The sequence below is a fragment of the Callospermophilus lateralis genome, chromosome 14, assembly GCF_048772815.1.
Source record: "Callospermophilus lateralis isolate mCalLat2 chromosome 14, mCalLat2.hap1, whole genome shotgun sequence".
Classification (NCBI taxonomy): domain Eukaryota; kingdom Metazoa; phylum Chordata; class Mammalia; order Rodentia; family Sciuridae; genus Callospermophilus; species Callospermophilus lateralis.
The window spans coordinates 28,421,770-28,436,522 of NC_135318.1; the positions used below are offsets into that span (position 1 = coordinate 28,421,770).

At 34.0% G+C, this 14,753-nt stretch overlaps 1 protein-coding gene across 3 annotated transcripts in view; it reads right to left on the minus strand.

The window, feature by feature from the left end:
• The window catches only part of Heatr5b (HEAT repeat containing 5B), an 82,882-nt gene that overhangs the window by 29,698 nt on the left and 38,431 nt on the right, over window positions 1-14,753 (minus strand). For all 3 annotated transcript variants that reach the window (XM_076833296.2, XM_076833295.2, XM_076833297.2), the window contains exons 22-26: window positions 11,729-11,873; window positions 11,205-11,444; window positions 10,193-10,444; window positions 4,553-4,734; window positions 1,886-1,954 (exon numbers count right to left, since the gene is read on the minus strand). In XM_076833296.2, coding sequence (XP_076689411.1) covers window positions 1,886-1,954; window positions 4,553-4,734; window positions 10,193-10,444; window positions 11,205-11,444; window positions 11,729-11,873 — 888 coding nt within the window. The remainder of the gene's footprint in view (window positions 1-1,885; window positions 1,955-4,552; window positions 4,735-10,192; window positions 10,445-11,204; window positions 11,445-11,728; window positions 11,874-14,753) is intronic.

Genomic DNA, 14,753 nt, shown 5'->3' on the forward strand with positions numbered 1-14,753 from the left:
TCAGTAGTAAAGTGACCCTGGGTTCAATCCCCAGTACCAGACAAAGAGTAAAAGAAAAAAGACAAAGCAGCACTGACTCAGCAAAACCTTACTCAGAGAAAAGACCTTGCTACATATCAGAAGCTAAAATATTTAAGGGTGCATTGTATTTATGATTTTGACCCTGCTTGAATTTATTTTTGACTAACCCACTGATTAATGTCCCCAACTGTGTCACACTTGAGGGTCCCAATATCTAAGAGTTACCCTGATTTAAGATTTCTTTATATGACATTATTCCCATTGAGGGTCTCTCCTACAATTACAATTAATTACAATTAATTCTCCTAAGAATTACCCTGATTTTAACATTTCTTAATATGACATTATTCCTGCAAACAAGTGGAGATACCCTGAAAGCCAAGTAAAGGAATCTGCAACCAACTCACTGCCCCACCTGTTTCAAAACAGGTTTCCTCCTGCAACAGAAAGAAAGGAAGTCATGAATTTAAGCCTGCCACTGAAAAAGAAGAAATTTCTTATAGGAAAAGTATCTAGGGACACAAAAAAAATAAGTTTAAGGCAAATTCAATCACAGGAAACTTTGATACAACTCATTTAAGAGATGAAATTCTAATAGCCTTTGCTTTTCTAAGGATTATGAGTTTTGTAGGAGTTTTGTCTGCTTAAATACTATGTTCTGAAACATCACTGTGACACATTTATACATGATTGGGATTTTTGATGTTTGTGTGTCGGTATCCTAAACCAAATCACCTACTCTAACCCTAACATTTGTCCCACAGTTCAGAGACCTAGCCCTTATAACCTCTCTTGTCTCCAGTCTGCTACGGGTGGAAGAATTAATTCTTCTTCAGACTACCATAAAGGCAAGCAGGCTTCAGAGAAATACATCTTCTCAATGGAAATAAAAGGAAAGCCTAATTAGCCAGAGAGGACAAAGTCAGAATTTCAAACCTATTATGGCAGAGAGCGGAATCTTCTTCAAATAGAAGTCACATAAACCTTGGTCATGAATCTAAGCCAAAATGATGAAACGTAGCCCTGAATTCTAGAAAACTGAAAAAAAGACAGTTGCTTCTCTTCTGTCCACCAAATAAACAATCTGATTTTTCTGAAAGATTAGACCTTAATACATGAATCCTTTAGGATAAAGCATATGAAAAAGAGGAACTTATAGATGTAGGAACATGTGTTTTTCTGTGGTTTTGTGACTTTCTTTAGATACAATAATATGCAAATAATGCTTTGAGATTAATTTTACAATGAAATTTGCAAATTGTGAGATGATTCTTTTTAGGATAATTTAATACTTACAAACATATAGAATTTTCATAACCTGTGGTCAAAAAAATGCTTATTAATAAATTATCATTATTATACATTCTTTAGTCATCATAGATTTTTTTTTGTACTTTTTTTTTGTCCCTTTTATGATTTACCTATGACTGTATACTTCTGGATAAAATAAGAGCTATGTATCCAAAAGTCAAATTCTTAGCTATGACCACCCCCACAAAAAAACGTGATTAACAGTTAATTACTTCATCATTTCATGCAGAATAAAAAAGAAAACCTCTAGCTGGAAGTGGTGGCACATGACTGTAATACTAGCTACTCAAGAGGCGTAGGCAGAAGGATAGCAAGCATGAGGCCAGCACTTAGTAAGGCCCTGCCTTAATATAAAAATTAAAACAGGTTGGTGATGTTGCTCAGTGGTAGAGCACTTCTGAGTTAGATTCCCAGTATTGGGGGTAGGGTGACTAACAGCTACAATTTTAAGGTAAGTTTTATTTGATTTTTCTCTCTTCTTTCTTGCAGTGAAATCCTAAGATATCTCTGAATTTACAGAAAACAACCACAGATAGCCAATTTTTCTTCTTACCTGGCAAGCTTTTGCTATTATATCTGATGGTGTATCTTGCGAGAAGGCTGGTCTTAGAGCAGCTCCTACCTAAAAAAAATGAATAAAGCATTTTATTTTTAGAGATAAGTAGTAAATATAAAGTCTCTTGTGTCTTTGAAGATGGAAATATACAAAATGCATTTTTGTTCATTTTTCTTTTTATTAATTCTCTCCTATATCTTCAGATACAATAAATGCAACCATACCATTTTTCTTTGCTTTCCAGGAAGCTATCATTATCAAATCTATATAATATTACACCAAATAGGCAATTCATCTTCTTTTTCCTTTGTTTTTGTTTATTAGTAAACAGAATTTCCTGACAGAGTCTCATGTTATTAGAGATTAAAAAAAAAAAATGTTAGCTGGGTGCCACTGCCCATGCCTGTAATCCCAGCAACTTGGGAGGCTGAGGCAGGAGGATCACAAATTCAAGGTCAGCCTGGGCAACATAGCAAACCCTGTCTCAAAAACTTAAAAAGGGGGGTTGGGGTTGTGGCTGTGGTAGAGTACTTGCCTCAAATACATGGAGTACTGGATTTGATCCTCAGCACCACATAACAAATACAATAAATAAAGTAAAGGTATTATGTCCATCTACAACTAAATATTAAAAAAAAAAAAAAACTAAAAAAGGGTGGGGATATTGCTCAGTGGTTTGGTGCCCCTAAGTTCAATCCAAAATAAAAATAAATAAAGAAAAAATAAAAAAATACTGTTATTATGGGTTTTTTCCTGTCTTTAGCTCTCAAACCATTTTTCTAATACTACTTATCTCATGAGTGAATAAAAAATTCCTATTGTGTTGTGCGTTTTTCCTGACTATATTTTTCTAAACGTGTCTAACAGTATTGACATAATGGGTAAATCTCATGTAGCTGGATCAGTATCTTTAAATAACTGATACTAAAAAAAAAATGTAGTCACTAAAAGACCTCAGAGATCATTTCACCTCAGAAAGAAATGCTTTAGAAGATTACTCAGAAACATTAGTTTATGTATTGTTGTTATGTTAATAAGTAAAGGAATATGACGTTTAATTTTAAATAAGCAATATCAGTCATAGATTCTTAGATGTATCAGTAGATTTAATGTGTATGAGTTGAATAAAGGGATTAGATGCTGTCAACTCCTCAGTTGAGATTTCTTCCCTGACTGAGATTTAGTCACTAACAGTATCAATAATATTTTGGGGCTGGGGATATAGCTCAGTTGGTAGAGTGCTTGCCTCACCTGCACAAGGCCCTGGATTCAATTCCCGGTACTATACACACACAAAAAAGAAAAAAAAAAAAAAAAACAGTAATTTGGAATGGATCAAAAGTCCCTCCCTGTGATTAAAGACACAAGGCAACTAATAACAACATGTAGTATTGGATCCTATACCGGAGTAGGAAAAAATACTATAAAAGAGGCTTTTGGGTCAATTAACAAAACTGGAACATAATAGATTATGTAAGCAGTAGATCAATGTTGAATATCCTGAGGTTAATAAATGTTCTGTAGTTACATAAGACAATGTTCTCGTCCTTTGGAAATACAGACCGAAGTGTTTTAAGGGTAAAAGCGCAAGATTTAAATGATTTACTCTTAAATAGTCTAGGAAAAAATTGTGTGTCTGTATGAATATAAAAAGAGAAAGAGAGATGAGGCAGGGAGGAAGACAGTCACCATTCAAATAAATGAGTCAAAATTAACAGCTGGCAAGTGTGAATAAAGGGTGTAAAATAGTTTCTGTATTACTCTTGCAACATTTCTATTCATTTGAAATTATTTATGTTAAAAGTTTTTTTTTTCCTTTTTTTAAAGAACCTCTTTCTATGAGGGAGTAAACAATTGTATACAGATTTTCAATAGCCAGTTGGGCTAGAAACTGTAACTACTTCACCTGTACTTGTAATGGAAAAACAATGGAATATGTATTATTCATGGATTTTATTTTGTGTACAAGCATAGCTTTTAGATAAGGTGTGGTATACCTGAAACCAAGATTTTGGCATAGTTACAGTAAAAAGATATTTCTACTTCATTTGTTAACCAAATTTTTTAAATCTTCACATAATGACCCCCTCTTTCTTTGCCATAATTAGTTTACTGTGCTTCTTCTGAAAAATATAATGAGTACATAAATTTCAGGAAAATAAATTTTATCTCTATTTAGAATGAAATAAGAAATATTTTCAAAGAATCTAATTGTTTCAGTAACACATTCAGCTGCAGTTATCAAGAGCTAATTTGTCCTTCAGCATATAAGAGGAAATTGCTTTTTATTTCTAAACCTACTTATCAAGACTTACAACATAAAAATAATGGCAGCAAAACCACAACACTCCTGTGAATGTTCCTTTTGTCTCTTAAATGGCATGGCTAAATATCTAACCACAAGACTGGAAAACTAGGCTGGAATTTCTATTCTAGTTTTATCACTAATATGCTATCATAACTTAAAAATAGTGACAACAGTTTGACACTATTCTTTCTTCAATTGTGAGCTGACTGAAACTATGAAACAGACCATGGAAGTAAAGATAAGCATCCTACATGAAAAAATAGATTACAGTTCTAAACATATTCCTCCAGGGTCACTCTTTTAATGAGCCCTCAAAAGATCAATTTTAAATTTCTAAATAAATAGAAAAATCTCACATTAGCTTGATACTGCTCCAGAATCACATGACCTGGAAATTCTGGCTCAGGCACAGATGCAAACTTCTTGATAATGTCTTCAAGTGCCTGAAGCCCAGCCATCCGCAGCTGGTTGCTATGATCAGTTGCAGCCATGAATGCCATTCGAATCAGGTCAGAGAGATGGAGTACTAAGAGGTCATCTAAAAATAAAAATAGAATGCAAAAAGGAAAACTTTGAAAAATTAGTGTAATAACACAAAAAATAGAAAATAAATTCTATTAACTGCTCTTTTGACCTACATATTTTATGATGTTTTTAAAAACAAGATATTGTTTCAAGAAAACTTCCATATTAATCTTCCCAGAACAGTGCTAAACCTAAAAACCATCTGTGTTAATATACTGTGTTAATTCATTAATATAGATGAATACAGGATGTACAATGACATCTGAAGTAAAATACTTGATTAGTATAACTTTACCTAATGAGTTTGTGATTCTTTAAGAATGGGTGGGCTGGGGTTGTGGCTCAGTGGCAAAGCGCTTGTCTTGCACATGTGAAGTACTGAGTTTGATCCTCAGCACCACATAAAAATAAATAAACAAAATAAAGACACTGGGTCCCTCTATAACTTAAAAAAAAAAAAAAGGAATGGGTGAGCGACTTTTTCTGTAAAGGATAAGATAAAAAGTATTTTTGGCTTTGCAAGGCATACCACCTCTATACAACTACTCAACTCTGCAGTGACAGTACAAAAGTAAACACAGACAATGTATATGGAAATGAGTGTGTTATTCTAATAAACTTTATTTACAAAAACAGGCTACAGGCTGGATTTGTACTGCCTGCTATAGTTTGCCAGTTCATACTTTAGAAAAACTCAGATTTATAGACAGGAAACTCAAATTCACAAGATGAGGACAATTTTTGTGAAAAATAGATCTGAAAGGATAAATTTTGTTTCTTTTAGCCTAAGAGTAAAACGCTAGCCTGGATCTTACTTAAAAGCAAGTCTTGAATTCACATGACACAAAATATTGTAATTTGACTACATCCCAGAACAAAGACTAATACTATTTGAAAGACCACAGAAAAATCCAACACTAACATAAAAAATTACAAGCATGCAAAGACATAGGAAAATATGTCTCATAACAAAAAGAAAAAAATGATAAATAGGAACAGATTAAAATTGAAAAAGAAAATAAACTTAACAAACAGGGAATTTATTTTTTCTTTTTATTATTATTTTATTCTTTTTTGGTTCTGGGGATTGAACTCAGGAGCACTCAACCACTGAGTCACACCCCCAGCCCTATTTTGTATTTTATTTACAGACAGGGTCTCATTGAGTTGCTTAGGTGCCTCACTTTTGCTTTGAACTCAAGATCTTCCTGCCTCAGCCTCCTGAGCCACTGGATTAGAGGTGTGCACCACTACACCTAGGTATTTTTTATTTTTTGTGGTGCTAAAGATCCAAACCAGGGTCTCATTCATGCTAAGGAGACACTCCACCACTGAGTGACATTCTCAGCCCCAGACAGTGAATTACTTTTAAAAAATATGCTTCTTATACTGAAAAAAGACAAGGACAACATGAACATGATCATAAAGGGAGAAATGAAAATCAGAAATAAAAAAAGAAAAATAAATAAACTGGTTAAGATTAATAGAGATTAGATATGAAAGATCAGTGAACTTAAAAGACATAGCAACACAAATTATCTAAAGAATGTATCAAATTCAAGTATTCTCCAGTGTTATAGTTTCAATGTGATATGTCCCCCAAAGGCTTTTGTGTGAGGCAATGCAAGAAGATTTAGAAGAGAAATGACCGGACCATGGCAAACTTACTCCAAACAATGAATAATCATATGATGGGGTTAACTGAGTGGGGCTAAAGGTGGGTAGGGTGTGGCCGGAGGAGGTGGGTCATTGGGGGCGTGGATTTGGAGTATATATTTTGTATGTGGTCAGTGGAATCTCTCTGTTTCCTTATCATCATGTGAGCCACTTCCCTCTACCACATTCTTCTGCCTTGAGCCCTGAGGAATGGAACCTACTGTGTAGGTTGAGATCTCTGAAACTGTGAGCCCCCATATAAACTTTTCTTCCTGAAATTGTTCTGGTCAGGTCTTTTAGTCACAGAATCAAAAAAGCTGACTAAAACATTCAGAAAGCTCTAAGGTTCTCAAAGTCTTTTTGAAGCAGTGGCAATTCTGTGGCTCAACCAGATTCCCAAACAGTACCTATTTAAATAAGTTTTAGTTGTTATTATTGTAAAGGATATGAGACATATATCTTCAATTTTTTTTCATGTGCCTACATAAAATACCAATTTCAGAATCTCAAATTTAAATGTTATAATATCTATTGGTTTTAGGTCAGGAGCAAGTAGAGTGGGTAAAACATTTGGCTAGAAGCCTTAATACTTCCTCACCTAAGAGAGGCAACAACAACAGTAAATCAGAATTTGGGAGGAATTTCCAAGGCAGAAGGAACTGGATTAACAAAGGCTTACTCATATTATACAACCTAAAAGTACATAAAAAGCTTATTATTCCTCCTGAACTCTCTGTCACCTAATTCACAGTCTAACTATATCCATATATCAAACCAAAAGCTAGGCAATTGACCCTGGACTGACAGAGATGCTTTGCCCAGCAATCTAAAGGCATTTCTGTCTTTAACATTCCTCAAGTTGTGACCACTTTTTTTTTAAATACTAAGGAGATGAACTCCTGAAGAGTGGGAATAGGAAGGAGGCCTGGGTACAAACTCCAAAATGGTGAGAAAAATAGGAGGCCAATAGAAGTTTCCTACATTTTGGGAACAGGAGTTCTCTGCAACTAAAGTACATTAGATAGGAAGACAGGGAGGCGGAAATGCCACAGAAAGAGCCTGGATAGCACATGCCGTGAGTCTACATTTTTCCACAGACTCTGCCATGACCATTCAGAATTAGAATGGGTCCTATTTCTTCAAGCAGAAGAAAGCACATCAGAGAGCAGAATGGAGGTGGGAAGCTGTTAGATCAGCTTACCATCCAGCTGCAGCTGTGAAGTCCCCAGTGAACAAAGACAGAGAGCATAGGCAATCCATCAACCAACCACACACAGTACCACACGGTGAGCAAATCCAAATATGGACAGCACTCTTCCCTTTCCCTTTTATATTTTCTCTTTCTCTTATATATTTTCTCTTTTATATTAACAAGTAAGTCATTGAAGAAAATATAAAAAGGGGAAAGAAAGAATCTGAAGATTCAGAGAACGAGCTAAACTCTGTTAACAATTTTCTATAAAACCATAATAAAATTTAGAAAACCATTTGGAATCCTCAATAGGATAAAAAAAGAAAAACCTGATGGTTGCTAAGGAATAAGAATATAAAACCTTAAAAGTGAAATGGATATAATATAATGGAGGTGGGAGAAATACAGAAAAATTATAAGAAACTAAATACATAAAAACAGACTTCAGATCCCCTACAGAGACAGAAAAGAATAAAACACATATAAAAGGAAACCTTTTGAACATCTTTAAGAATGCAGATAAAAGAACAATAAGACAAAATGAGAAAATACTTAAGAAGTAGAAAGCAAAGAAAAATAACCCAAGAATTTTCACTATTCCTAAAGTACAGTTTGCACAATTATGAATCTCAAATTTTAAAAATTCTTATTTCTTCTGCTTTTAATAAGCTAGTATGGTAAAGCAGAATAATGGTGCCCAAAGATGTCTACACCTTAACCCTAGAACATGTGAATATGTTACCTTACATGGCAACAGGGACTTTGCAGATGGGACTAAGGTTATAGATCTTGAAACAGAGATGGTCCTAAATTATTCAGTTGGGCCTAGTCAAATCACACAGTGCTTAAAAGCAGAATCTGGGTTGGGGTGTAGTTTAGTGGTAGAGTGTTTGGCTGGCATGCATGATGCCTTAGGTTCAACCTGATCCCCAAAACAAAACAAAAGGAACCATGACCTTTCCTGGCTACAGTCAAAGACAGTAATGACTGAAGAAGTGTCACAGAGACTCAACACTGCTGTCTGTAAACAAAAAGAAAAAAGCCCACAAGCCAAAGAATGTAGGCAGTATACAAAATCTAGGAAGGGAACAGGGTTCCCCACAATGCCTCCAAAAGGAGCCCAGCCCTGCTTTAACACAGTGAGACTTTGACCTACAGAGCTATAAGGTAATAAACTCATGTTATGTTGAACCAAAGTTGTAGTCATTTGCTACAGCAGCAATAGAAAACTAATACAAGCAGTCTCTTTTACCTAGAAAACCTTTCTTTGCCTTTAAAACCCAACTTCAGAATAATCTCCCCTCTGAGGTCTTCTCTGACTTTTCAGGAAATAAATGACCTTTTTTAATGTTCCCAAAGTATTATCTATTACACCACTATTGGGACACACCATAATTACCAGACTCATAAGCCAACCTCTCTGTTTTTCTTCTTTGTATCCCCAATGTACATGAAGAATAGGATTCAGCAAATATTTGCTAAACAATGACAAGAATAAAGATACTATTTCATGACATGTTGTACTTTTCTGGTATCCTATATTAAGATTCACATTTTATACATTATGTACTATTACTTTACTTTTTGTAAAATCTATTTATTTTACCTTTAAAAAATATCTATTCATGAGCTCTGCTTCTTTTTGTTTTTTCTGAGGAGTACCAGGGGGAACTGAACCCAGGGACACTTAACCACTGAGCCACATCCCCAGCCCTTTTAATATTTTATTTAGAAACAGGGTCTCACTTGAGTTGTTTAGGGCCTCCATAAGTTGCTAAGGCTGGCTTTGAACTCACAATCCTCCTGCCTCAACCTTCTGAGCTGCTTGGAATACAGGCGTATGCCACCACATCAGCTCTGCTGGTTCTTGTACACAATGAAATAATATGAGAAGCATTTTAATTTATAGACTTCAATGTTTTTAACACATATAATTTGTCTTTGGATATTTAAAAAATGAGAGGGTGATGGAAAGACAACAAAGCACAAGATAGGAGCCTCTTGACCATGCCTTAGCATCTCTGGGTCTCCTCAACTGGAAAATGAAGGTTTTATTGGCATGGGCCTGATGATCATTTTGTGAATTTCCTATGATATCTCATCCAGGGGATGTATGGTATAAATGATTTACAAAAGATAAAAAGAAGTGAGAGGTTTCTGAAATTAAAAAACTTACAACTTTTCAAAAATACCTAATAGTATTGCTGAAATCTAAGCATTTGAAATTGGCTATGGCATTCGTGAATTCTGACAGTCTCCATGGCTGGGACTGCAAAGCTCCTTTTATTTATGCATCTTAAAGTTTAATCATCTCTTTTACATGGAAGTGCTACAACCAAGACAATGAACTGAAGAAACATAAGTTGCTGCCATCATTATACTGAGGGCAAATTAGATAGATAGATAGATAGATAGACAGACAGACAGACATGTCTGCCTTTGGATGCCTTCAACTTACTTTTCAAATAGGGATGGACAGCATGTAGGGGACAGAAAACAAAGATAAAAGGCATAGCAACTTACAACAAATTAAAGGCACAGTCTAAAATATGCTAGATGATTGTTAAATATCTCAAACCTATAAAAATGCTTTGAGGAAAAGAAGTACTAGTATTAAATTTACTTGTAGGGTTTCGTAGTTTAGCAGAACGTGCCATGGCAAGATCAAAGTGAGCCTGGTCTGCGTTTTCACATAAATTGATGATTCTACACAGGCAATCAGCAGCAAATACTCGAGTGGCCCAGCGAGGTGCCACAAAAGGTTTTGATTTATCTTCCTCGCCTAGTGTGGTAAACATGGTATCATCGTCCATCTCATCTTTCTTTTCAGATTCTTCATCTTTTCCACCACTTAAGGGAGTTGCAGTACTCATATCTGTAACAGAAAGAAAGAATATATAACACCTTATCTACAGCAAATATGATGCTTTAGAAACAACATCAATTCTCACTTTGGAAAACAGTAGAACTGGCAAGCTTTTTTAAGAAAATAATTAAAAACCTAATAAAGGATATCATAAATTACTTTAATGCAAAATACACATGTATTTCAATAGTTTTACACATTATTTTGTACTACATGTTGAGATTTTTATATACAAAAATTTAATTTGAACTTGAAAAAGCTTTTGAAATACATTTTGTAAAAACTAAAGAAAGATTATTAGTTTGTAATATAATTTGACCTTCAATATTTTTACAGGGATTAAAAACTATTAGTACTCTTTTTTTCTTTTCATTACTGGGAATTGAACCAGAGCCTCATGTATGCTAGGTAAGTGCTTTACCACTGAACTAAAGCCCTAACCCTGTTTTATTTTGAGAAAGGTCTAACTTTTATTTTGAGAAAAGGTCTCATTAAATTGCCCAGGCTGGCCACAGATTTGTGATACTCCTGGTTTCAGCCTCCCCAGTGGTGGAGATTACAGGTGTGTGCCATTGTACCCAGCAAGTACTTTAAAATGTAAGCTTATATTTATGTAGGATGTACACTTGTATATTCATATATACTTGTATATATATATAGATAGATAGATAGATATAGATATATGTACATATATATGTATATATAACTATCTACATCTACTTAACAAAAATAAAAACAATTTTCACTATTTTAAATATTATATACGTACCACTAGAAGCTGCCAGGACATCTTTACAAAGCATTAACCAATGAGAAAGTTTCTCTACTGCCAATGAAGAAAGCATATGTCCCAATGTGTCATGTATATCAGAACATAATTTTCTATCTGTCTCTCGATCAAGCATCCCAAAAAGAAGTCCCTCAAGACCAGTTTCTGTTATATTAACACCTTGGTGCCGGCAATGGATATCGCTTCGAGAACTAACCCCAGGTGCAAAAGGACTGACATCTGAAAAGTAATTTTTACAGATCAATTTGCATGGAATTTTGCTGTATGCTATAGATAACAATTATGGTAAAGATCAAATTTTTCATGTAAATTCACAAGAGCAACAAAACCAGCTGCACAGAGATAAAATTTAACTATGGTCTCTAGTTTACGTATCTTTTGGGTTAAAATTAAATCTAACAATGAGGGTTAAGTCCTGGATTTCAAATCTGATAATTTTGAGGTTATTTGAAATGAGAAAGTACTTAAGCAAAAAAACAGTATCGACCAGTAAGAGAACTTACTAGCACCACTGCTCTCTTTGTCCCCTGCATTTTTTGCGAGGCTCATGGCATATTCACATACTTCAGCTGCTTCTCTTTGTGCAAGTTGCCGGAGACATGCCACAGCTGCTCGTCGAAGTAACAAATGGGAACTACATAAGTGTACCTGTGAATCATAACAATTTCAGGGAATGTTCTTAAGTGGTAGTTCTTTAAGTTCACTTCCCCAGTGAACATATGTGATCACATTACTTGTGAAGAGGCTCCTAATTAAATAACCTCTGTTATTTCAACTATAGCCAAATAATCATATTTTGGTAAAATAATAATGCCAGTAAGATATACAAAAAATGTTAGTAGTCAAAATAACTGTGCCAAGATCTATGCACTATGTCTAGATGAAAATCTAGAAGGATCTTTTACACTTCTTATTTTATACATGGTCCCACTAAACTTTGTCATGCAAATTTTGTAAGTATATAAAAATCAAATGTAATGAATGAAAAGTTAGGGGATAGAGCATATAGTAAAAACTGAAAGCAAAAGAGAGTGTTTATTTAGATGAAAAATAATCAAGCAAATATAAACATTTGAAAATAACTTCAAACAGAATGTTTTGATATAGAAATTTTTTATCTGAAAAGTTCCTAAAAGAATCAATACAGTACATTCTAATAGATGAAATATATATATATGGAACAGCAGAGCACAATGGTTAAGGTTCAGGCTCAGAAGCAGGTCTGAATTTGAATCCTGCCTCCTCTGTCACTTCTTTCTACATGGTCCTGGATTTGCCCATGCATAAAATGGGAATAGTAATTCTTCACATAAATATAGTGAAAATAGGTGAGTTAATACAAGTAAAATGCTGTAACATTCTCTGGTACAAGGAAGCTACTCAATAAACATTAAGTATTAATTATTACTACACATCTGACTCATCAAGAAAACATTAAATTATGTTCCATGCTTTACTTTCTAAGCAAAGAAGCAAATAAAGTATTTCAGAAAGAGTCCTAGCCATGATGATGGGGGTTAGAGCAGAATATACAACCACTTCACAATGCTAGGTAGTGTTATTCTTATGCATTAATATGGTGTTGCTAACTCAAGATACATTTGTATTAAAAAATCATAGTTCATGAAATCTATACCAAGTATTAAGAAAAAAGAAAATTGAGGGAGAAAACCTGATAGACTTTTATCAACAAAATGTTTTATCTACTTCTCTTCCTAAAAAGAAAGATATTTTCAAACTTTCCAATACTGTATAACTAGAAAGTTCAACCACGGTCTTATCAGATGGGAAAAACAAGTCATTTGGTCTATTTTTTAAAAAAAAAATCTCTCCTTTATTTATTTATTTATTTTTGGCAATTATAGATAAACAAAATGCCTTTATTTTATTTGTTTATCTTTATGTGGTGTTGAGGTTCGAACCCAGTGCCTTACACATGCTAGGCAAGTGCTCTGCCACCGAGCCCCAGCTCCAGTCCTAATAGGGACAATGTTCACCTCATGTATCTTACATAATTGTTGAAAGAATCAAAGAGCAGGGCTGGGGATGTGGCTCAAGCGGTAGCACGCTTGCCTGGCATGCAGTGTCCGCCGAAAAAAAAACCTAAAAAATAAATATTAAAATTCATTCTCTCTCTTTCTCTCTCTCTCTCTTTAAAAAAAAAAGAATCAAGGAGCAAAGCACACAAGAAAAAGAACACTACAAGTAATAACAATTACAAAAAATTCTAAGAAAATACCCTCAACAAAGAAAAAGATACAGTCAAAGAAAAAGAAATAAGATACTCTATAGTTTACAATATGTTTTCAAAATTTCCATTTCAGGTATTCTGAAATATCCTTTTTTCTTTTTTTCTTCTTAGTACTGGGGATTGAACGAACCACAGATATTTATATACGGTTTGGTTTGATTGTCCACTGAGCTATACCCCTAGTCCTTAATTTAATTGTTTGAGATAGGATCTCTTTAAAATCTTGTAGCTGGCTTCAAACTTGTGATCCTCCTGTCTCAGCCTCTGGAGTTGCTGGAATTACAGGCATGTGCCTCCAGAGATACATTTTTCTTTCTCATTTTAACATCTGTGATGTTAGAGATGCAAGGTACAATAGATGATATCTCACAATCACTGAATTTCTTGAAAAGATAATCCTTTCTACAGCAAGTTTTAATGGTGCCATAGCCATAAATAATTAAAACCATACATGTGTGAATCCAATTCTGCACAACCAATTGTGTTTCATTTGTCTATATAATCAGTTCCCAACTTAAAATGGTTTGATTTAGTAATTTTTTATTTACAATGGTGTGAAAGTGATACAAATTCAGTAGAAATCATATTTCAATTTTTGATCTTTCCCCAGGCTAGCAATGTGCCTTGTTATGCTTTTCTGTTTGTGGCTTTTGGGTCCTACCATGTTGGACAATTAAACCAAACCATATATAAATAGTTTATATACACATATATATATCTTGTACTTATATTCTACATTTTCAACATAAACTAGGCTTGAATAATAAAAAATACATGCCTATAATTATAATTGTAAACTCTAGTTGTTCTAATTCATGTCAATGGAAAAACAGCAGCAATGGCAACTTTATGTTCTTGGCCATATATAATAACATTCTGTGCCATCTTATGCTTTTTGGAATGATGTAATACCTTCCCCCAAAAAGAAATCTTAAGAGAAAAAAAAATAGAAGACTTTTTTAATCACAAAAATAAATTTCAAATTCTCACACTGACAATTCCTAAAATTATCCCAGATGACCTAAATGCCTATATGCATAAGTGATTGTGTCAGGACAAGAGAATGAATAACTATGGTCACATGATAGAAAAAGTTGCCTGCCAGGACAGAAATTATAATAATTCAGAATGGTACTTGTTCTTCAAAAAATACATTTGAATAGCTCTATTGAATAGTTCATATATTTTAATATTTCTATATCATTTAATCAAGATTACTATAGTAAAATGCATCTTAATGCATATGCTAAAAAAATCACATTTTATTTGTTTTAGGT